This window comes from Salvelinus sp. IW2-2015, linkage group LG18 (assembly GCF_002910315.2).
Source record: "Salvelinus sp. IW2-2015 linkage group LG18, ASM291031v2, whole genome shotgun sequence".
Classification (NCBI taxonomy): Eukaryota; Metazoa; Chordata; class Actinopteri; order Salmoniformes; family Salmonidae; genus Salvelinus; species Salvelinus sp. IW2-2015.
The window spans coordinates 43088313-43113557 of record NC_036858.1 but is presented as its reverse complement, the minus strand read 5'-3'; the positions used below and the strand labels follow the sequence as shown (position 1 = coordinate 43113557).

General features: G+C 44.9%; 1 protein-coding gene across 29 annotated transcripts in view; it reads left to right on the top strand.

Moving 5' to 3' along the window:
• The first annotated feature begins 396 nt into the window (after positions 1-396).
• Positions 397-25245, top strand: part of LOC111977620 (ankyrin-3) — a 150528-nt gene continuing 125679 nt past the window's right edge. For 15 of the 29 annotated variants that reach the window (XM_024007143.2, XM_070448527.1, XM_070448526.1 and 12 more), the window contains exon 1: positions 402-1047. In XM_024007143.2, the coding sequence (XP_023862911.1) occupies positions 928-1047 (120 nt within the window). In that variant the 5' untranslated portion in view covers positions 402-927. Of the gene's footprint in view, positions 1048-25245 lie in introns of all 29 variants that reach the window. The other 14 variants (XM_070448521.1, XM_070448517.1, XM_070448529.1 and 11 more) reach the window with 8 other exon arrangements.

Genomic DNA, 25245 nt, shown 5'->3' with positions numbered 1-25245 from the left:
CGGCATAAGCATTAGTATGTCGGTGATTAGGACCTTTTCTCCTTTCGTTCTGATAATGTATGACCCAATAAAAGTTATTATTGTCATTCTTAAAAAGACACAGACAGCAGTTAGTATTCCAAAGCTATACAATCAGCCATCTTTTGCACAATAATAGAGTAAAATTGAAAAAAAGGCTCAGCTCTGAATATGATTGGATAGGTCTTTTACTTCCTCCCCCTCCTACCACCGCACGCGCGCGCGTGTGCGTGTGTGCGTGTGTGTGTGTGTGTGTGTGTGTGTGTGTGAGGGACAGAAAACTACCATCAGGGCCATCCCACCTCCCCCTCCATCATCTACACTGTCTCCCCTATCCCATCTCTCACTTGGGCACTTCCAGCTAGTGGGTTGGGGGAAGTACACACACACTCACAGCCGTACACACACTCTCACTCTCCCTCACATTCCCCGTCCCTGCCTACCCCAGCTGGCTCCCTCACACTCCATTCAGACACTCACTCACTCACACACACTCTCTCCCTCTCTCTCTCTCTCACACACACACACACACACACACAGATCCACGCGGAGCACCGACCCAGGTGCCGCCATGGACCAGGATGGGAACGTGAAGAGGACAGCTAGAAACAGAGGGTGGTTACCGTAGTAACTGGATCTCTCCTCTTCACCTCTGTGCCTGGTGATGCTGTCTCTCCATCCGGCTTCTCTTCTCTCGCTTCTAGATACACTACCTCTACACTGATAGTGGATGACACAGACACAGGAGGGGCTGGTTTCTCATCTTTTCACCCTAACTGAGAAGGGAACCTTATTCTCCGACACTCTCCTTGTCAGGACGGAACCCTACACTTTTTCCCTTTCCTTATCTTTTTCTCTGAGATCGTTGGCTTCCACTTCCCTGGGATTTCTACCGTTTTTTATTCCGCCATGGCTCACGCAGCCTCCGCATTGAAGAAGAACCGGGACGTGGATGTCAATGCTATCGAGGATGAGAAAGAAAAGAAAAGGAGAATTAAGAAACTTGCGTCCCGGGAACAAAAGAGAAAGGTACTATCCCTGGAGTGAGACTCCCGGCTCAGCCACATCCCCATTGTGTTTATATGGGCAGCACACACACACAGGCACATGCAGCATGTGTGTGTTTGAGTGTGTGCTCGAGTGCATGTAACCTTGTTGAATTTCACCTGTTAGTAAAGTATCTGCCTGGGCCTTCGTGGTGCGCAGTGATAAGGTCACACTTGGAATTTCTAACAGCATTGTCTGATTTACAGCATAAGCACGGGGCTCCCCCAAATACTACAACATCACCACCACTGCCTTACGTCAAAATCAGCATCTCTTAGTGTGCTGATTCAAAAAACCTTGATCTTACAGCTTTTAAAGTGGACAGGGGTATGGTACTGATCCAAACTATTCCAGGTTCCTTAGTGATTCAAAGAGTTCTGTACTGTTCTGGGCATGTGGCTGTGTTGTTGTCCAGTTGAGAGCATCTGTGTAAGGCTGGATGGCTGTACAGACGTCCATGGATAATGCGTATTGATATCATTTATTGATGACAAAGCTTTTCATATGATGGAGGAGGATACACGTGTTTTAATGCTTGTTATTTTACCTGCTGTACGCACATCACTGTGGTGTTGCTGGACAAATAGCTCGAGTTCATAAATAGCTAGAATATGTCTTGAGTAAAGCATCCACTGCTTGATGTTGACTGGATGCAATTATTTCACCCATGAGATCTATTCAATAAGGCTGACGTTTATTGTCAATGGTCTGTCGGTTTTAATTATGGTCCATAGATAATGTTATTGGACCCCAGCATAAACAATGTTGGCTTTTTTACATTTCTGATAATATTATTTATTTAACAAAAAACCTTTTAGGTGACTGATTGAACTTCTTTAATTGTGTACATAATCTTTGTGTACATAATCTTTGTGTGTGTGTTTGAGAGTGTGTTTGTTCCTGATGTCCATGGGAGACATTATTATCGTTATTATAAAGACTCATATTTCATGTGAGGCTGAGGGAGCTCTTCTTTATTTATTGATTGGTGCAAGTTTGGCAGGCTCTACTCTGATAATCAGTTTCCCCTTCGTCCTGTCCTCATGCTTCTTTCCCCCTCTTTCTCTCTGTGACTTTCTCTCTCTCTTTATATCTCTCTCTCACTCTCTCTCTCTTTCCTCTCTCTCATTGTCTCTTTCTCTTTCATATACACAAACAAATGCATAAACACCTAATATGCTCCTTCTGTTGATAAGCGGAAATGAAATGTGTTGAATGCACACACACCACATGCCTAATAACAAACACACAGGACCTTCAAACCTTTCCCTTTTCCTTTTTTTACACTACTGTATTAGCCTAGTTGTTTTTTGCTTCAGAACATCCAGTCTATCGCCTATCCTGTTTTTATTCTACGTTATGGGCTTGGCTGAGCTTAGCCTGTGTTGTTTACAGTACTCCTGTCTGGTGGACCTCCGATGGGAGAGAGAAAGAGAAGGATAGAGAGGGGAGAGATAAAAAGAGAAGGAGTGAGAGAGAGATTGGGAGAGAGAGAAAGAAGGAGTGAGAGAGGAGGAGAAAAAGAAGGTGAGAGAGAGAAATTGCTGACAGAGGAGCCTGCCTGCCTCTCTTATCAGCCTTCACTCAGTGTTGTATGGGCCTAATGGAGTGGAGGTGTTTGTTGGATTGTTTTTGGCAGTGAGGAGACCACTAACCTTCCTCACCGCCGAAGGAGATGCTGTGCATGGGGGTATCGCAGCCTACCAGTGAATGAGATACCTCCTACTGACACAGACACAGTGAGGGGGAACATGGGAGAGGTCAGGTAAATCAAGCCCAGACCTTATACTAGAAGCAAAGGAGGGGGAGGGAGGGGTCACTGTTACCTTATCACACAGGTTATCATAACCCCTTTACTTAAAATGTTATTATCTCAGAGATTCTCTTAGAGCTCGGTAATAGCAACAGTAGTAAGAAGAGACTCCTGTAGGTGTTAGAGAGGAAAAGGAGACCTAGGAGGAAGCAGCCTTTAGGGATGATGGGAGGCACTCATCCTCCTCTTACCAGACTGAGCACGTGTAGCTCACAAAATGGGTCTCCCCCACCCTCCCCCTCTCTCTCTCTCTCTCTCTCTCTCTCTTCGTCCTTCGTCTCTCATCTCATCTTTCTCTCTCTTCTTCTTTGCTCTCTCTCTCTTCTCTCCTTCTCTCTTCTCTCTCTCTCTCCTCACTCCTCTCCCTCCCTTGTCTCTCTCTCTCTGTCTCTCTGTCTCTGTTCTGTCTGTCTTCTTCTCTTTCTCTGTTTACTCTCTTCTCTCTCTATCTCTGTGTTTCTTTCTCTGTCTCTCTCTTCCTTCTCCTCTCTCTGTTTCTATGTTCTTCCTCTCTTCCTCTCTGTCTCTCTTCTCTCTCTCTCTCTGTCGTCGTCTCTTGTATGTATGTTCCTCTCCTCTCTGTTCTGTTACTCTCTCCTCTCTCGTCTTCTCTCTCTTGCTTTCTAACTCTCTCTCTCTCTCTCTCTCCTCTCTCTCTCCTCTCTTTCACCTTCTCCCGCCTCCCCGCTCGGCTCCCTCTTTCATCCAGATCTACTATGCTGTTTACCCCTTCTCATCTCTTATCTCTCTCATCTCACTCACCCTCTCACACAGAGTCTCGTCAGCTCTTCTCTCCTCTCATTCATTTCCCTCCGTTTTGGGGCAAGCAAAACGAGCAGTCGTTCCTCTGTCAGGCAGAACGAGCAGTCGTTCCTGTCTTTCCCTCCTCCCCCTCCCCCTCCCCCCTACCCGTCCATAAAGATGGAGGTTAATAAATTCTGCACTCATGCATACCTCATGCATACCTCATGCATACCTAAGCTAATTGGATTGGCATTAGGAACACCACCCAGTATTACACAATTGTCACCAAGATGGCTGCCGGGAAGTGTGAGTTTAAAAATCCTGCCAAATGCCGGGTCGTAATTGTTACATAGCAGTGCTGCATGATTTAATCTACCTGATGGGAACATCACCGGTTTTGTTGTCAGGCCACATGTTGAAGTGATGTGATGTAGGCTCTAGCACTTTCTTCTACTCAGAAACGTGAATGAATGATAATTATCATCCTTATCCGAAATAAATGATTGCTGTAAGAGGATTCAGATTCAGACTGATTTAGGAACAGTCCTTATCTAACACAAGAGATACAGTATGTGGAGAGAGAGAATGATCCTTCCTTAACCCGCCAAAGGATAATTGCTGTGTGTGTTGCGGCTGATCCAGGACCAGTCCCAGGGGTGCAGTTGCGACCTAGAGAAAGCACTCATCAGTCAAATGGGCAGGCCCCTCATCAAACTAAATGCTAAACTGCTAAACTGAAACCCTCTGCCCAGCTTTGCTTTTCAGGAACATCTACGCTGCTAGTGTAGTTTAACAATTCTGGTTAAAACGAAGTCAACACTTTATTTGATCTGATCATTGATTGCTTTCGTTCAGTTGCATTCAATATGCTGGCACCTCCAAAGTCTTAAGCCATTTATTTCTGGCGAACAGTAGACTGTTACCCATAGTCCTCAACCCTTCAATCTACAGTATAATGGCTATCTATCTCACTGCAATAGATCCAGTCTCCAAGGGCCTATGAGACGCCATAATAGTGATTGTTGTAATTATCGATCGATTGGCCCAGTCGTGTAAAGCTGTAACTGGAGACTACACAAGACTGGTATGTTTGTCCTACTACTGGCATGGTACACCATAACCCATGTCATCTCTATGGTACACTAGAGATTGGAAGTGAATTGAAATGGGTCTGGTGTAGTGGAATAGAACACAGAGGATGTTACTGCAAAAAATAGGCTCCAGTGTAGCTTTCATGTTATTGTCAAAATCTACCATGTTCTGGGTGTCATCTCAGAGATGGACAGTGTGAGACAGAGAGAGAGAGAGAGAGAGAGAGAGATGTTAGGCCTAAAGGTCATTTGAAGGTGAGTGGCGTCCTCCTCTCTTCTCTCAGCTCAGTGGTAGTCCTGTAGTCTGTTGCTGCTCTTTCTCATAGAGGCTGTCTGTCTCCGAGGCTGTATTGAGCATTAGCCTAGATGCTTATGCTGTGTGTATAAACTCTGAATCTCTCAGTTTGGTGTGTGGCGTAGCAGACTTTGATTGTACATGAGAGCTTTAATGGCAAGATTTATCTTGTATTATTCTCTATAATATTCTCTATTCTCTGTAATTTATTAAGACATATCAGCGTGCCATTTTCCCTTTTGTTCAAATTCACAGAGAATAGCATAGTCTTTTCATTCTTAGCCTACATAGCAACAGAATAGCATAATCCTTTCATTCTTAGCCTACATAGTAACAGCTACGCATTATTACATTAGAAATGCAATATGTGCATTAGAAATTCCACTTACTGTAAACATTTAAGGACAGACAGTATGGTTAGAGCCTTATAAGGAGAATATCATTATAGCCTTGCTTTGAAGCCATTGCTGCTCTACATACAATCCTGTAGGCGACTGTAGAACCAGTCCTAAGGCATGAGATGATGTGTTTATAGAACTCAGAGAGAGCGAGAGACAGAGAGAGAAAGAGATGGGGATGACATGGGCAAGAATGGAGGAGAGGAGAAAGGGGGGATGGGGGAGGAGATGAGAAGGCAGGACAGGAGACGATCTGGAAAGGTGAAAAGGAGAGGAGAGAATGGGATAAAGGAAATATTACAACTGACTAGAAATGGGTAGTGAAGAGCTAAAGGAAAGCATTAGGAGTAGGCTGCTGAAGTGCCATAGGGATGCTGTGCATTTGAAGAGTTGAGCTCCCACCCCCACACAATACACACACACACACACACACATTAATGCAGTGATGAGTCCTCATCTTTCATCAACAGTAGCTAAAAGCTAAAGCCCACCTCCTCCCCCACAGCCTGCCTGCGCTTCCCGACACGGCCCCTCAAACCCCCCTTCTCCACTCGCCCCTCAATCCCCACCCCCCTTCTCAATAGGATTGTCCCCCATATGCACTCGCTCATACCATACAAAACAAGTATAGTTAAACACGTCCACAACACAACACACAACACACAACACCCACACACCACACACACACACACACACACACACCACACACACACACACACAACACACCACACACACCACACACACACACACACACACACACACACACACACACACACACCACACCACACCAGCCAGTTGGGGCAACACCAACCATAGCAGCAGGGCTGTGCACTGGAGTGTGTGTTGTACAGCCTCCCTTTCTTCCCTGCCCGGCATCGTCACACTCATTAATCCCGCTGTGTATCAAGGCCAGGCCTCCTCCATCAGGCTCTTAACCCCCCGTCCCCCCGTTCATCCGTCCCACAAGAACACACATACCCTCGACCATGCTCCCCATTCCCCTCGCTCTCCTGCCAAACCCCTCCTCTCTATTGTGTGTAATGGAGAGTGTGTGTCTGTTATTGGCTTCTTAATCGATCTATGTCATCCCACAAGGCGGAGGGAATAAAATACAATATATTAACTAAACTACTACTAGTAGCCATGCAAGATAATGACAAAAAATCCCAAAGGATATGCACTATCATTTTGTGTCTATTGAACAGTGTTTAGATCTAGGCCTATATTTGATTATTTGAACTTTATTAAGACCTGGTTCTCCCCATCTGCCACTCCTTTCCTGGCTCCACGAAATTGGCCTCTTTTGTGGGCAGAGTCAGCCAGTCGGCAGCTGGCTCTGTGTTCTGATGGTCTGGAAATGGCTGTGTGTTGTGGACAGATAGATGACTCACAGAGCAGACACTCCTCCCACAGTCAGCCTCTCCTCAGAGACACAGATTGATGATTAAAGACAATACAGTGGGGAGAACAAGTATTTGATACACTCCGCCATTTTTGCAGGTTTTCTACTCTACCAAAGCATGTAGACTTAATGTTTATACATCTTTATATAGGTACACTTCAACTGTGAGAGACGGAATCTATAAATCCAGAAAATCACATTCTATGTTTTTTAAGTTAATTAATTTGCATTTTTATTGCATGACTAATAGTTTTGATACATCAGAAAGCAGAACTTAATATTTTGGTACAGAAACCTTTGTTTGCAATTTCAGAGATCATACGTTTTCTGTAGTTGCTTTTGACCAGGTTTGCACACACTGCAGCAGGGATTTTGGCCACTCTTCTCCATACAGACCTTCTCCAGATCCTTCAGGTTGCGTGGGCTGTGCTGGGCAAATACGGAATTTTTCAGCCCATCAACAAAGATTGTCTCTATTGGATTCAGGTCTGGAGACTGGCTAGACACTCCAGGACCTTGAGTTGCTTCTTACGAGCCACTCCTTTCTATGCTTGCCTGGCTGTGTGTTTCGGGTCGTTGTCATGCTGGAAGAACCCGACCAAACGCCCATCTTCAATGCTCTTATGAGGCGAAAGGAGGATTGTTGGGCCAAGATCTGCGATACATGGCCCCATCCATCTCCCTCAATACGGTGCAGTCGTCCTGTCCCTTTGCAGAAAAGCCCCAAAGAATAGATGTTTCCACTCCATGCTTCACGTGTTGGGATGGGTTCTTGGGGTTGTACTCATCCTTCTTCTTCTCCAAAACAGCGAGTGGAGTTTGACCAAAAAGTTATATTTTTGTCTCATCAGACCACATGACCTTCTCCCATTCCTCCTCTGGATCATCCAGATGGTCATTGGCAAACTTCAGACGGGCCTGGACTGCGCTGACTTGAGCAGGGGGACCTTGCGTGCGCTGCAGGATTTTAATCCATGACGGCGTATGTGTACTAATGGTTTTCTTTGAGACTGTGGTCCCAGCTCTCTTCAGGTCATTGACCAGGTCTGCCGTGTAGTTCTGGGCTGATCCCTCACCTTCCTCATGATCATTGATGCCCACGAGGTGATATCTTGCATGGAGCCCCAGACCGAGGGTGATTGACCGTCATCTTGAACTTCTTCCATTTTCTAATATTGCGCAACAGTTGTTGCCTCTCACCAAGCTGCTTGCCTATTGTCCTGTAGCCATCCCGCCTTGTGCAGGTCTACAATTTTATCCCTGATGTCCTTACACACAGCTCTCTGGTCTTGGCCATTTGTGGAGAGGTTGGAGTCTGTTTGATTGATCGTGTGGACAGGTGTCTTTTATACAGGTACGAGTTAAACAGGTGCAGTTAATCAAGGGATGAGTGGAGAACAGGAGGGCTTCTTAAAGAAAAACTAACAGGTCTGTGAGAGCCGGAATTCTTACTGGTTGGTAGGTGATCAAATACTTATGTCATGCAATAAAATGCAAATTAATTACTTAAAAATCATACAATGTGATTTTCGGGATTTTTGTTTTAGATTCCGTCTCTCACAGTTGAAGTGTACCTATGATAAAAATTACAGACCTCTACATGCTTTTTAAGTAGGAAAATCTGCAAAATCGGCAGTGTATCAAATACTTGTTCTCCCCACTGTAGATTGATGATTAGAGAAAAATGCATTCTGTCTCTCCAGCTACCCCCTTATTTACCCCCACGTGTTGGTGTCACACAACAATCAGTATGTCTCACATAAATGGCATCCAGTGTTTCAGCATTTATTTGGTTAGTCTTTGTTCTATTTTAAACATGGAGAGCTTGTTTTTCTATTTGGTTCTGTGATCCCAGTTCTTCCTAGTACTTGACAACTCTTAAAGTACATCCATATAGATGTTTCCTTTTTTATATATTTGTACCACCTTATTCACGGGTCCTTGACAAATCATGTGAAATAGAGAGCTGGGTCCATTCTACCATTCTATCTATGGCGCCTTGCTCTATACCAGACTGACTGAATTGATTGGACAATTGAATTGAATTGATTGGACAACTGAATTGATTTAGACTATATGGTTACCTGGTTTTGTATGTTCTGAGAGAATGAGTGGCATAGAGTGTGAATACTCTTTGTCTCAGACACAAACTGCTGTATCACTGCATGGACAAAAGCTTTGTTTTGTGTACAACAACCCCTCAGGAAAGAAATAATGTTTTCTCTTGGACGCAATTGAGCATGAAATGAACAGAGTCTTTGTTGAGGGGTAATTTGATTCTGCATGGAAATGTTAACATTTCTAAAATGTGTGTCACATGAGAGTACAGTGAAAGGAGGAGAAACAGAAAAGCAGTGGATAGCACTGCCCACTAAAATATATTGTGCTGTTCTGTGCTGCAGTGGCAATTTTAGCATGTAAATCTTGGGGCAAAAAATAAATAAAAGTGGAATGCATGCAAGCAAAGCCACTACACGACACGACACAACACTAAACAATACATTAAATGCACTATAACGGTGTCACGTTCCTGACCTGTTTTCTCTTGTTTTTGTATGTGTTTAGTTGGTCAGGGCGTGAGTTGGGGTGGGCATTCTATGTTATGTGTTTCTATGTTGGTTATTGGGTTGCCTGATATGGTTCTCAATTAGAGGCAGGTGTTTTACGTTTCCTCTGATTGAGAACCATATTAAGGTAGGTTGTTTCACATTGTTTGTTGTGGGTGGTTGTCTCCTGTGTCTGTATGTTTACCACACGGGACTGTTTCGTTTTGTCGTTCGTGTATGTAGTCTGTTCCTGTTCGTGCGTTCTTCGTTTATTTGTAAGCAATCAAGTCCAGGTCTGTCTACATCGTTTATTTGTTTTGTAGTTTGTTTAAGTGTTTTCGTGTTTCGACTTTACTTTAATAAACTGCATTATGTCTTCACAACACGCTGCGCTTTGGTCCAATCCCTACTCCTCCTCTTCAAGCGAAGAGGAGGAGAACAGCCGTTACAAACGGTGGCCAAAAACTGTTAGGGCCTACATAAAGCTGTCCCAACAGCAGTCCCAACATCTTACAACTGCTACACCTGGCTATCAGCGGAACCTTGTCTGGCAGCGAAACAGTTCATTCAGCCTCATTTACTGCCTTTAAAAAAAACATAGCTGATATGGCTGACTTGCTTTAACAAATGTGGTTTCTACTAACAATTGAGATGTACAAACTATGGCACAAGGGGACGACAAGCGGATAAGAGGCAATCCGTAATATCGATGAAGACAATGAGCGAGTTAGGACAGATGTAACGTTAGTCAATATATCTATTTATTCAGCACTTTTGAAATGTACACTGACAGAATTCAGAACATGGGCCGTTCTTACAGTGCTCTCCCTATACACCAAGTTAGAACCGTAGGATAAATAAAGGGGGCATATAGACAGACAATGAAAGCTCTTACAATATTCAATGATTACATTCCTCTAAAACAGGTTATAGGCTACAGTAAAACAGTCAGAACAGTAGGCGAAATTAAGAAATAGACCAAATTATTATGGTGAGGCACGTGGACTACTAACATCTTACTACACAACATACACTTAGTATTAGTTTCTTAGCTACATTATACATATCTCCCTGGCATATTACATAATTTATGAAGCAGCATACAATACATTTTGGACTCACATTGTTTTGCTCGGCTAACTTAAACAGAAAGGTGGCGTGGCTGTCCTCCGAGTTAACAGTTGTTTTGAGCGTGGCTCAAAAAATGCTTAATTGACAGCATGGCCAATGTTGAATGTTTATCATTTTAAACTTGGAAAAGAGCCCCTTAATCCCAGATTTGGGACCACACAGCCACTGTCACTGATTCCTTCCAAACCACTCGCTGAATTTGCGATTTCCAACTTGTTGTGTAATGTTTATGCCCAATGGCCGATGAGCACCGATACATTTTATCTGTAATTTCTCTTCATTATTACTCTTCATATGACAAGAATTAAAAAGGATTTGCCAGTAGATTGTCGACTTCATTCATGATGATGACTGCTAGCTTGCTAGCTAAGATTGTGAAAGTATGATGTTGACATGATCAGTCCAATCAAAGCTACTGTAGATATAACATGGTTTGACGTCATTTTATCTGTGGCCAATGACCTTGAGCCTTCTTGAATGGGCACTTCTATGGCAGCAGTTGAAGGGCTAGAATTTTCATAGGTCTGCTCTTACACTTGGCAGTGACGTAAAGTCCCCATGAGTGTGTCACGACTTCCGTCGAAGTTGGTGCCTCTCCTTGTTCGGGCGGCGTTCGGTGGTCAACGTCACCGGCTTTCTAGCCTCCACCGATCTACATTTCTTTTTCCATTTGTTTTGTCTGTATTGTACACACCTGGTTCCCATTACGTTTTAATTATTTCCCTATTTAACCCTCTGGAGCCATCATGGTTTTGTGCGTGTTTATTGTTGTCAGTTGTCTCGTTAATGTGATTCTGTATTTTCGTTCTCCTTGTTGGAAGATCATTTTTGAGTAAAGTTACTATTATTACTCATCTCTGTGTCCTGCGCCTGACTCCGCCTTACCCACATCACCTAGACTCTGACAGAAACATGCACCTTCAATGGAGTCAGCAGGTGCACACAACCCTCCTCTACCTATGGAGGAGCGCGTCCAGCAGCATGTGACTATGTTGCAAAGTCTCGGCACAGCCATGGATCGCGTGCTGCAAACCATGGAGCGATGGGAGAGAGGGTTTTTTCCAGCAACCCCATCATCATCACCCCAGCTCCCATTCTCCCATTCAGAGCCATTCTCTGCACCACCTGTGGCCACAGAGGGCACACTGCTGGTCGGTGCTGGGGAGGTTGTCCAGAGAGTCGAGGCAGCAGGCAGGGCACTGGTGGATCATCCCAGGTGAGTAGGGACCCGTCTCACCCAGAGTTTCCTGTTTCGCACCTGTGTGTATGTATAGAATTTCCTGAGTTTGATCAGGGAGGTCACAGCTCCACTATGTATGATAACGCAGGGGGATCATAAGGAGAGAATTAGTCTCTTTCTGATCGATTCACCGCCGTTTCCTGTGGTGTTGGGGTGTCCCTGGTTGGCCGATCATGACTCCACTATTTTGTGGAAACGGGGGCTCTCAAGGGATGGTTACGTCAGTGCTCAGGGAGGTGTGTAGGTGTTTCCATAGGTGCAACTACTACTACCGGAGGTTTATCTGGGGCTTTGGTCAGGTAGCAGCTCCCATTACCTCTTTGCTGAAGGGGGGACCGGTGCGACTGCAGTGGTCAGCTGTGGCGGACAGGGCTTTTGGTCACCTGAAGGCTCTGTTTACCTCGGCTCCCATGCTGGCTCATTCTGATCCCTCTTTGGCATTTATAGTAGAGGTGGACGCGTCCGAGGCTGGGATAGGAGCTGTGCTATCTCAGCGCTCGGGTACGCCACCAAAGCTCCGCCCCTGTGCTTTTATTTCGAAGAAGCTCAGCAAAACTATGAAGTGGGTGATCGGGAGCTGTTGGCTGTTGTCAAGGCTCTGAAGCCGTGGAGGTATTGGCTTGAGGGGGCTAAACACCCTTTCCTCATTTGGACTGACCACCGCAATCTGGAGTACATCCGGGCGGCGAGGAGACTGAACCCTCGTCAGGCAAGGTTTACCATGTTTTTCACCCATTTTGTTTTCACCCTTTCCTACAGACCAGGTTCCCAGAAGGCTAAGGCAGACGCACTGTCCCGGATGTATGACACAGAGGAGTGGTCCACGGATCCCACTCCCATACTTCCGGCTTCTTGCCTGGTGGTACCGGTGGTATGTGAGGTGGACGCGGGCATCGAGCAGACGCTACGTACAGAGCCCACTCCCAACAAGTGTCCAGTTGGACGTCTGTACGTTCCATCTGCAGTCCGCGACCGTTTGATCTGTTGGGCCCACACGTCACCCTCATCTGGTCATCCTGGCATCGGTCGGACAGTGCGCTGTCTTAGTGGGAAGTACTGGTGGCCCACTTTATCTAAGGACGTGAGGGTTTATGTTTCCTCCTGCTCGGTGTGCGCTCAGTGTAAGGCACCTAGACACCTGCCCAGAGGGAAATTACAACCCCTACCCGTTCCACAACGGCCGTGGTCACACCTATCGGTGGATTTCGAGACGGATCTTCCTCCGTCACAGGGAAACACCACGATCTTGGTTGTTGTGGATTGGTTTTCTAAGTCCTCCCATCTCCTTCCTTTGCCCGGTCTCCCTACGGCTCTACAGACTGCGGAGGCCCTGTTCCCACATGTCTTCCGGCACTACGGGGTGCCTGAGGATAAAGTTTCTGATCGGGGTCCCCAGTTCACGTCTAGGGTCTGGAGGGCATTTATGGAATGCCTGGGGGTCTCGGTCAGCCTCACCTCAGGTTTTCACCCCGAGAAAAACGGGCAGGTGGAGAGAGTTAACCAGGATGTGGTTAGGTTTCTGTGGTCCTATTGCCAGGACCTGCCGGGGGAGTGGGCGGCTTTCATCCCCTGGGCAGAGATGGCCCAAAACTCCCTCCGCCACTCCTCCACTAACCTATCTCCTTTTCAATGTGTACTAGGTTATCAGCCGGTCCTGGCACCGTTCTATCAGAGCCAGATTGAAGCACCTGCGGTGGACGAATGGTTTCGGCGCTCGGAAGAAACATGGGATGCTGCCCATGTGCGCCTGCAACGGGCCATCAGGCGGCAGAAGGCGAGCGCTGACCGCCACCACAGTGAGGCCCCGGTGTATGCACCGGGGGTTCGGGTCTGGCTCTCGACCCGAAACCTACCACTTTGCCTGCCCTCCTGGAAGCTGGGTTAGCGGTTTGTGGGGCCATTTAAAGTCCTGAGGAGACTGAACGAGGTTTGTTATAGGTTACAGCTCCCTCCTGATTACCATATTAACCCCTCGTTCCATGTGTCTCTCCTCAGGCCGGTGGTGGCTGGTCCGCTCCAGCAGTCTGAGGTGCGGGAGGTTCCTCCACCCCCTCTGGACATCGAGGGGGACCGGCATATACTGTGCGAGCCATTATGGACTCAAGGCGTCGGGCGAGGGGCCTTCAGTACCTCGTGGAGTGAGAGGGGTACGGTCCGGAGGAGAGATGCTGGGTGCCGGTGGAGGACATCCTGGACACCCGGATCGTCTTGCGCCTCGTCCTCCGGGTCGTCCCCGAGGCCGGTGTCGGCGCGCTGCTGGAGCCGCGTGTCAAGGGGGGGGTACTGTCACAACTTCCGCCGAAGTTGGTGCCTCTCCTTGTTCGGGCGGCGTTCGGCGGTCGACGTCACCGGCTTTCTAGCCTCCACCGATCTACATTTCTTTTTCCATTTGTTTTGTCTGTATTGTATACACCTGGTTCCCATTACGTTTGAATTATTTCCCTGTTTAACCCTCTGGAGCCATCATGGTTTTGTGCGTGTTTATTGTTGTCAGTTGTCTCGTTTATGTGATTCTGGATTTTCGTTCTCCTTGTTGGAAGATAATTTTTTAGTAAAGTTACTATTATTACTCATCTCTGTGTCCTGCGCCTGACTCCGCCTTACCCACATCACCTAGACTCTGACAGAGTGACAGAACACTGAGCCATTCACGGCGCAACACTCCGTATTTTCTGCTGGCTTGCCCCACCACCACAGAAAGCAAAGAGCTAGGCTGAAACACCTGCCTTTTGGAGCTGCCTTACTCAAGAAAACAAAAAACAGATGCAGCTTTATTAACTCAATGATATATATTATTTTTACATTGTTTGCAAACTGATGTGTGACATGTATTAATGCAAACAACATTATTTTGCAAAAAATGTGTGGGTCGCCACTGCTGTGCTGTAGTGCATTTGGCTATTGGCAGTGAATAAAAGGTTCAGTATGGCTTCAAGGTGGGAATGGTATTACCATTGTTGTGTATAAATTATGCATCCTTATGTCATATTTCCGCATAATGAGCCCACACAACACACGACCACACACACACACACACACACACACACACACACACACACACACACACACACACACACACACACACACACACACACAGTACAATGTATCATTGAACACATTCAGACAGAGTCCCAGCCCAGCTCCAGCCTCACCAGCTGTGTTGCATACTCACACGTGTTGGAACAGCATCTGCCTGAGACAGAGACAGAGAAAGCAAAGCACTCATGCTTATTAATGTTTGATGCTGAATTATTTAATACAGGCACTTTCAAAACATGCTACAGAGCCTCTTGTCAACAGTCAGCAATTATTGTTTGATGGTGTGGTATTTAAGAGGTGCAGGTCACAGTCAGCAAAAAACACACTGAAATCGATGTAAGAAATGACGGTACAGAATTTTCTCTGCAAAGAAATGACAGTTATTGAGTATGTACATTTACTAAAAGGAGTGGTATAGGTTAAACTTTATTTAAATGTTTTATTACAGTCGTTCAAAACAAATTGCCTGTGTAGACTGGTTCTATGGTCTCAATAGGCTTGATGGATGTTTGGTTCCCTTGGCTGTACAATTACCAGAATTTATGTTTGTCTTTGAGTTCAATTGCCGTCTGAGGTCACTGGCCTGTGTTAGGAATCAATCAATGATAGCAAGGGCAAGAGTGTGGAAAGAGGGAGAGGAACATGTAGGAAAAGACTTGGCAAGAGAAAGGAGAGAAATGGAGGAACAGATAGTATAAGGAACTACAGAGAGAGGATCAAATCAAATCAAATTGTATTGATCACATACACGTGTTTAGCAGATGTTATTGCAAGTGTAGCGAAATGCTTATGGAAATAATACATAAAAAACTAAATACTGCAACGTTTCCTAAGAGCTAGAAGCGAGGCAGCCCTCTCTATCGGTACCAAAGGAGGTGGATAAAAGGAGAGAAAACGAGGTTGAGACAAGGAGAAGGTGAAGGGAGAGAAAGAAAGAGTATACCGGTAGGCTATATTTAAATAAATGAGAGAGAAAGAGAGGAGAGAGGGATGGGGTAGTGAGGGCCTTCCACACACACTGGAGAGTAGCTACAGTAGCTACACACACTGGAGAGATGGGAGTGAGTGGTCTCAGCAGAGATACTGATGATGATGATGAGGAGGAGGGAGACTCATTCCTCTCTGGACAGTACACCACAATATCTACTTGGCAAAACAGCTAATTTCTTATTCCTGCTGCTACTCTACAATTCCACAAATACAGCAAAACATGTTCATCCACATAACTCAGTAAAATGCACACTTGTCAATTCCTCATACAACAGGGCACTTTTGTTATGATCTATGACTTCTATTATGATCACATACATGTAACTGCCAACATAAAGGAAACACTTGAGTAAATGAGGGATACAAAGTATATTGAAAGCAGGTGCTTCCACACAGTTCTGATTTTCAGAGTTAATAGAGCAATTAAAATCCCTCATGCTTAGGGTCATGTATAAAATGCCCGGTTGCCCATTACTTTGGCTACCATGGCTAGATTGAGCATAGGGGGTATAAAGGGTTTGTGTGTGTGTATGGGTGTGTCTCTGTCACCAGATCTCAACTCAATTGAACTGGCGTTTTCCTCCACCCATCAACAAAACACCAAATTATGGAATTATCTCGCGGAAGAATGGTGTCACATCCCTCCAATAGAGTTCCAGACACTTGTAGAATCTATTCCAAGGTGCATTGAAGCTGTTCTGGTGACTCATGGTGGCCCAACGTCCTATTAAACACTTTATGTTGGTGTTCCATTCATTTTGTTCATACTGACAAAGAAGAAATCCCTTACAAAAAATATTGCAGTTTTGAAACTGCAGTAAAAGTGCAGTAATTACAGTCAACTGGGGTATTTTGGATGCAGCAATTGCAGAATAACTGCAGGGTATTGCAGTTGAACCTCATTTATACTGCACTCTGAGTGCAGTTCAGTGGAGGCTGCTGAGGGGAGTACGGCTCATAATAATGGCCCGAATGGATTCACTCTATTCCAGCCATTATACTCCATTCCAGCCATTGTTATGTTCTGTCCTCCCCTCAGCATCCTTACACTGCAAAATTACTGCAGTAAAAAAAACTGTGCATACTGCACTCTAACTGCAGTTATACTGCAGTGTACTGCAGTTATACTGCACTCTAACTGCAATATTTTTTTGTAAGGGATGCAACATTATCCCTGTTAATAGTATGATTATTGCAGAGCACCCTGCCCCAGACTGTCTAGATGTTCATTTTTTAGCTCGCAAACTACATACCTTTGCTGTGGTGATTTATTTGATTCATTCTTGTCTCTCACTTTTGTCTCACATGATCTATTCAGCTCTTCTGTGTCCTGCTCCCAGATATCAACCAAGTGCTATTCACCAAGCATAGGCTGATTCACTCACCTGTGAGGAGAACCATCCTACTGCAGTTTGATCCAGCCCTGCTGTCTCTATTTAGATATTGGGACCACATATGCACAAGTGTATGTAAACTTCCGGCTTCAGCTGTATATTCATGAAACATACATTATGGAAAACATGTCTCACACTCAGTTATAGTTAGTAGAATAATTAATGGATTTGCCAGATTTTAGCACCATCAACTTTTAGAAGGTTAGTAGGAAAGGGAATAATTTAAACCACCTAAATATACTCGCATTCACTGAACATTTAGTATTTGAAACTCAAACGTTCATTTCCCAACTGCTTTTACTATAATCCTACAGGCTCTTTATCATTCTCAAAACATTATGTTCCAGTGCATCCAACGTGATACATGTCCACCATGGTATTGGGCAGCTGCTATTTGAGAATTCACCTGGTTTAGAAATCAAACTCTGACTGGTCATCTTATTGCAAAGCACATTGTACAGCTGTTTTTGAAAATTGTATTGCAAGGTATCCTATATGTGCTGGCTATGGCATAGATGGGTTGGTTGTTTAGCAACAAAACTGACGTGTGCGCAACTACGGGGAACAACAGACGGGGTTGGCTTAGATTGTTGACAACATGTAAACTATAGTTTGTCTCCAATGTTTATTGAAAACATACATTTGCACAATGTGCACTTGTTGTCTATCAAATACATTGTTACAGTTGTTGGTTAGCTAGCTAGCAAATATTATCCATATTAGCATTGACATTATTCCCCACGTGGCAGCTACTTGTTATTCTATTGTATTATTGACTGTATGTTTGTTTATTCCATGTGTAACTCTGTGTTGTTGTTTGTGTCGCACTGCTTTGCTTTATCTTGGCCATGTCGCAGTTGTAAATGAGAACTTGTTCTCAACTAGCCTACCTGGTTAAATAAAGGTGAAATAAAAAATACAAATTGTTGCTTGCAATCTGGCCACCCAGAATCACAACAACACAGAGACTTCTGCCCAATTGAATCATGCATTGTTTTCATGACGTTGTCAGCTTACCGGTCTAAATGTGTTGGCTGATATGCATATGCAGCTGTCGTTTGTAAACCTCCAATCTAGCATACATGACACACAAACACACACGTCTTTCTATTTACATGCTTTTATTTGGGTTTCCATGTACATTCTATGGTTGAATGTTTCTTTAAGTGTGCAAGTAGTTACTTGAAATGAGACAATCATGCCAAAATATGACTCAAAATTTAATCCACTGACAGAGAGATAGCTAATGAAACGCTATTTTCCTGAGCTTGCACATTGACATTTACAGTGTTAGCTGGCTAGGCTAGTCTACTCTAACATTGGCTAGCTTTAAATGGTTAACAGAGTTACCTCTTCATATGATCAAAACCATTCATATTACATGCTGCATATTTCAAGTGCAATATATTTATCTTATTTCAGTCTTTGGGAGCTAACTTTAGTTCCTCTTAACACACTGACAACAGACCACGATTTTCAATCAATTTCAATCAATTTTATTTTATATAGCCCTTCGTACATCAGCTAATATCTCGAAGTGCTGTACAGACACCCAGCCTAAAACCCCAAACAGCTAGTAATGCAGGTGTAGAAGCACGGTGGCTAGGAAAAACTCCCTAGAAAGGCCAAAACCTAGGAAGAAACCTAGAGAGGAACCAGGCTATGAGGGGTGGCCAGTCCTCTTCTGGCTGTGCCGGGTGGAGATTATAACAGAACTATGCCAAGATGTTCAAAAATGTTCATAAGTGACAAGCATGGTCAAATAATAATCATGAATAATTTTCAGTTGGCTTTTCATAGCCGATCATCAAGAGTTGAAAAACAACAGGTCTGGGACAGGTAGCGGTTCCATAACCGCAGGCAGAACAGCTGAAACTGGAATAGCAGCAAGGCCAGGCGGACTGGGGACAGCAAGGAGCTGTCTCTTATACACATCTAGATGTGTATAAGAGACAAGGCCAGGCGGACTGGGGACAGCAAGGTGTCATCATGCCCGGTAGTCCTGACGTATGGTCCTAGGGCTCAGGTTCTCAGAGAGAAAGAGAGAACGAGAGAATTAGAGAGAGCATACTTAAAATTCACACAGGACACTGGATAAGACAGGAGAAGTACTCCAGGTAACCAACTGACCCTAGCCCCCCGACACAAACCCTGTCTCTTATACACATCTAGATGTGTATAAGAGACAGGTCCTAGGGCCCAGGTCCTCCGAGAGAAAGAAAGAGAGAAGGAGAAAATTAGAGAGAGCCAAGATTTTCAAAATMTRCATAAATGACAAGCATGGTCAAATAATAATCAGGAATAAATCTCAGTTGGCTTTTCATAGCCGATCATTAAGAGTTGAAAACAGCAGGTCTGGGACAGGTAGGGGTTCCYTAACCACAGGCAGAACAGTTGAAACTGGAATAGCAGCAAGGCCAGGCGGACTGGGGACAGCAAGGTGTCATCATGCCCGGTAGTCCTGACGTATGGTCCTAGGGCTCAGGTTCTCAGAGAGAAAGAGAGAACGAGAGAATTAGAGAGAGCATACTTAAAATTCACACAGGACACTGGATAAGACAGGAGAAGTACTCCAGGTAACCAACTGACCCTAGCCCCCCGACACAAACTACTGCAGCATAAATACTGGAGGCTGAGACAGGAGCGGTCAGGAGACACTGTGGCCCCATCCGAAGAAACCCCCGGACAGGGCCAAATAGGAAGGATATAACCCCACCCACTTTGCCAAGCACAGCCCCCGCACCACTAGAGGGTAATCCTCAACCACCAACTTACAATCCTGAGACAAGGCCGAGTATCTGTCTCTTATACACATCTAGATGTGTATAAGAGACAGCCACAGCACAAACCAAGGGGGGGCGCCAACCCAGACAGGAAGATCACGTCAGTAACTCAACCCACTCAAGTGACGCACCCCTCCTAGGGACGGCATGAAAGAGCACCAGCAAGCCAGTGACTCAGCCCCTGTAACAGGGTTAGAGGCAGAGAATCCCAGTGGAGAGAGGGGAACCGGCCTGGCAGAGACAGCAAGGGCGGTTCGTTGCTCCAGAGCCTTTCCGTTCACCTTCACACTCCTGGGCCAGGCTACACTCAATCATATGACCTACTGAAGAGATAAGTCTTCAGTAAAGACTTAAAGGTTGAGACCGAGTCTGCGTCTCTCATGGTAGGCTGATTTCATGGTAGGCTGCTGTGTTTACATCTTAGATAGAAGCAGGTCGCTCTAACTTTTGCCACCTCAATCTCCTTCACCCTTACATGGCACTCCAGGAACTCGGGGTCATGATGCCCCACCACAATTGCAACACGTCATATTTCTGCACTCCGTTCTGTCTGCACACAATGGAAACATGGCCAAATCCTTTACAGTTCTTACACTGCAGTGGTTTGGGGACAAAACTCTTACAGCGTATCTTACATAACCAAGCTTCAGATAAGATGGCGCCGAAGACGATGGCTGACGTTTTACATGCCCGTGACCAATTGTGCTTTTTCTTTTTAATTTGTGTTGTTTGTAACTTATTTTTTTACTTATTTTGTACATAATGTTGCTGCTACCATCTCTTATGACCGAAAAGACCTTCTGGACATCAGAACTGGGATTACACACCACGAACTGGAAGAAGCTTTTTCCTTTAACAAGTCCGACAAGAAGTCCGACGAGAGTCCGATGAGATCCCCGTCATTTGCATGAAGACAAGACGGAGGGAATGAGGATGCAGATCGGACTGCCTTTTGAGAATTCGTAGGCGAGAGAGTAATCTCCCACTGTCATCAACTCTACTTGATAACATGCAATCATTGGAAAATAAAATTGATGACTTACGATTACGGTTATCCTACTAATGGGACATTAAGAACTGTAATATCTTATGTTTCACAGAGTCGTGACTGAATGACGACACGGATAATATAGAGATGGTAAGACGAGAGGTGGGTGTGTGTGTCTTTTTGTCAATAACAGCTGGTGCACAATGTCTAATATTAAAGAAGTCTCGAGGTATTGCTCACCTGAGGTAGAGTACCTTATGATAAGCTGCAGACCACACTATCTACCAAGAGAGTTCTCATCTATATTATTTGTAGCCGTCTATTTACCACCACAGACCGATGATGGCACTGAGACCACACTCAACCAACTCTATAAGGCCATAAGCAAACAAGAAAATGCTCATCCAGAAGCGGCGCTCCTAGCGTTTTACCAAATTTTTACCAGCATGTCACATGTGCAACCAGAGGAAAAAAACCTCTAGACCACCTTTACTCCACACGCAGAGATGCATAAAAAGCTCTCCCCCGCCCTCCATTTGGCAAATCTGACCATAATTCTATCCTCCTGATTCCTGCTTACAAGCAAAAACCAAATCAGGAAGTACCAGTGACTCGCTCAATACGGAAGTGGTCAGATGATGTGGATACTACAGGACTGTAATGCTAGCACAGACTGGAATATGTTCCGGGATTCATCCAATGGCATTGAGGAGTATACCACCTCGGTCATCGGCTTCATCAATAAGGGCATCGGCGACATCGTCCCCACAGTGACCGTACGTACATATCCCAACCAGAATCCATGGATTACAGGAAACATCTGCATCGAGCTAAAGGCTAGAGCTGCCACTTTCAAGGAGCGGGACACTAATGTAGACCCCTATAAGAAATCCTGCTATGCCCTGAGACGAGCCATCACACAAGCAAAGTGTCAATACAGGATTAAGATTGAATCCTACTACACCGGCTCTGACACTCATCGGATGTGGCAGGGCTTGAAAACTATTACGGAGTACAAAGGGAAAACCAGACGTGAGCTGCCCAGTGATGCAACCCTACCAGACGAGCTAAATGCCTTTTATGCTCACTTAGAGGCAAGCAACATTGAAGCATGCATGAGAGCACTGTTCAGCTGTTCTGAATGACTGTGTGATAACGCTCTCGGTAGCCATTGTGAGCAAGGTCAACATTCACAATGCCGTGGGGCCAGATGGATTACCAGGACGTGTACTCAAAGCATAAGCGGACCAACTGGCAAATGTCTTCACTGACATTTTCAACCTCTCCCTGACTGAGTCTGTAATACCTACATGTTTCAAGCAGACTACCATAGTCCCTGTGCCCAAGGAAAGGAAAGGTAACCTGCCTAAATGATTACTTACGATTACTTAGGTCGGTAGCCATGAAGTGCTTTGAAAGGCTGGTCATGGCTCACATCAACAGCATCCTTCCGGATACCCTAGACCCGCTCCAATTCGCACACTGCCCTTTCCCACCTGGACAAAAAGGAACACCTATGTGAGAATGCTGTTCATTGACTACAGCTCAGCATTCAACACCATAGTGCCCACGAAGCTCATCACTAAGCTAAGGACCCTGGGACGAAACACCTCCCTCTGCAACTGGATCCTGGACTTCCTGACGGGACGCCCCCAGCTGGTAAGGGTAGGCAACAACACTTCTGCCAAGCTGATCCTCATCACTGGGGCCCCTCAGGGGTGTGTACTTAGTCCCCTCCTGTACTACCTGTTCACCCACAACTGTGTGGCCAAACATGACTCCAACACCATCATTAAGTTTGCTGTTGACAAAACAGTGGTAGGCCTGATCACCGACAACAATGAGAGCCTATAGGGAAGGGGTCAGGGAACTGGCAGTATGGTGCCAGGACAACAACCTCTCCCTCAATGTGAGTAAGACAAAGGAGCTGATCGTGGACTGCAAGAAAAAGCAGGCCGAACAGTCCCCCATTAACATCAATGGGGCTGTAGTGGAGCGGGTCGAGAGTTTCAAGTTCCTTGGTGTCCACATCACCAATAAACTAACATGGTCCAAGCACACCAAGACAGTTGTGAAGCGGCCACGACAAAACCTTTTCCCCCTCAGGAGCCTGAAAATATTTGGCATGGGTCCCCAGATCCTCAAAAAGTTATACAGCTGCACCATCGAGAGCATCCTGACCGGTTCCATCACCGCTTGGTATGACAACTGCTCGGCATCTGACCGTAAGGCGCTACAGAGGGTAATGTGAACGGCCCAGTACATCACTGGGGCCAAGCTTCCTGCAATCCAGGACCTATATAATAGGCGGTGCCAGAGGAATGTCCATAAAATTGCCAGAGACTCCAGTCACCCAAGTCATAGACTGTTTTCTCTGCTGTGGCACGGCAAGCGGTATCGGAGCGCCTAGTCTAGGACCAAAATGCTCCTCAACAGCTTCTACCCCCAAGCCATAAGATTGCTGAACAGTTAATAAAATGGCCACTGGACTATTACAATTTCCCCCCCCCCCCCCCCCCCCCTTTGTTTTGTACACTGCTGCTACTCGCGGTTTATTATCTATGCATAGTCACTTCACGCCTACCTACATGTACAAATTACCTCTAACCTGTACCCCCGCACACTGACTCGGTACCGGTACCCCCTGTATATAGCCTCGTTATTGTTATGTTATTGTGTTACTTTTTATAATTTTTTACTTTAGTTTTTTTGGTAAATATTTTCTTAACTCTTCTTGAACTGCATTGTTTCTAAGTAAGCATTTCACGTTAAGGTCTACACTTGTTGTATTCGGTGCATGGGATAAATAAAGTTTGACTTGATTCACATGTGTAGGTTGGTGCTCTTTATCAAATAACAACAGGACCAACAGACCAACAGACCCAGCAGGTCAGACACCGGGCACCAATCACACCAGGAATTCTCTTCAGGTATTCAACCTGAACATCAGTCATCACCCCTGAGATGACTCCTTTGACGGGTGCTCTTTGAAGTTCAAAGCACGAAACTTCTGTTGAGGCCCACTGCAATCTTCCTATGTTCTTCAGAAATATAATTCATCAAAATAAGACCACTCCTGGTCTTTCTGACAGACTCCACTTTTCCCAGCGCATACTTATAGTACCAGTCAAAAGTTTGGACACACCTACTCATTCCAGGGGTTTTCTTTATTTTTACAATTTTCTACATTGTAGAATAATAGTGAAGACATCAACACTATGAAATGACACATATGGATTCATGTAGTAAGAAAAAGGTGTAAAACAAATCAAAATATATATCGGCCAACCACCTAAGAAGAGTGTGACATATTTGTGGCAAACAAATATTTTGTTTGTGTATACTTCTCAAGGATTAAGCTTTTGGATAAAAAAAACTGACTAAAAAGCACATAGCCAGGAGTAACATTTACAGTAAGCCACTCACTATTCCAGCAAATAGTCCTAGATTGTGGCTAATCTTTTAATGGCAATCACAGATGCAATTTTTGGTTAATTCTTTGAGATTGTACTGTTGTGGGCGTGATATTGCATTGTGACTACTACAGCTAAGCTCTCCCATCATCAATATACAGGTGGCCTATATTGAGTGACACCCTGCTGTGAGAGAAACAACAGTATGCTTGGCTAACATCAATACTACTGTCAGTGTGGATGTAGTTTATTCAGTGTGACAGTGAGATATGAGTCAAGGCATTAGTGCTGACTCTCTCCGTGTCAGCTGTCAGCCATCTTGAGAGTGTGAAGGCTCTTGACAAGCAAATGGCTGGGCCATTGGAGATGCATGGGAAGGGGCTGATGTGTTTATTGCCTGCAGTGCCTTGAAAATTATTCATCCCCCTTGGCGTTTTTCCTATTTTGTTGCAATGCAATTTAAATGGATTTGTATTTTTATTTCATGTAATGGACATACACAAAATAGTCTAAATTGGTGAAGTGAAATGAAAAAAAATAAGTTGTTTGAAAAAAATGTAAACGGAAAAGTGGTGCATGCATAAAGTTGAAGTCGGAAGTTTACATACACTTAAGTTGGAGTCATTAACTTGTTTTTCAACCACTCCACAATTTTTTTGTTAACAAACTATGCAAGTTGGTTAGGACATCTACTTAGTGCATGGCACAAATCTTTTTTCCAACAATTGTTTACAGACAGATTATTTCACTTATAATTCATTGTATCACAATTCCAGTAGGTCAGAAGTTTACATACACTAAGTTGACTGTGCCTTTAAACAGCTTGAAAAATTCCAGAAAATTATGTTATGGCTTTAGAAGCTTCTGATAGGCTAATTTCCATCATTTGAGTCAATTGGAGGTGTATCTGTGT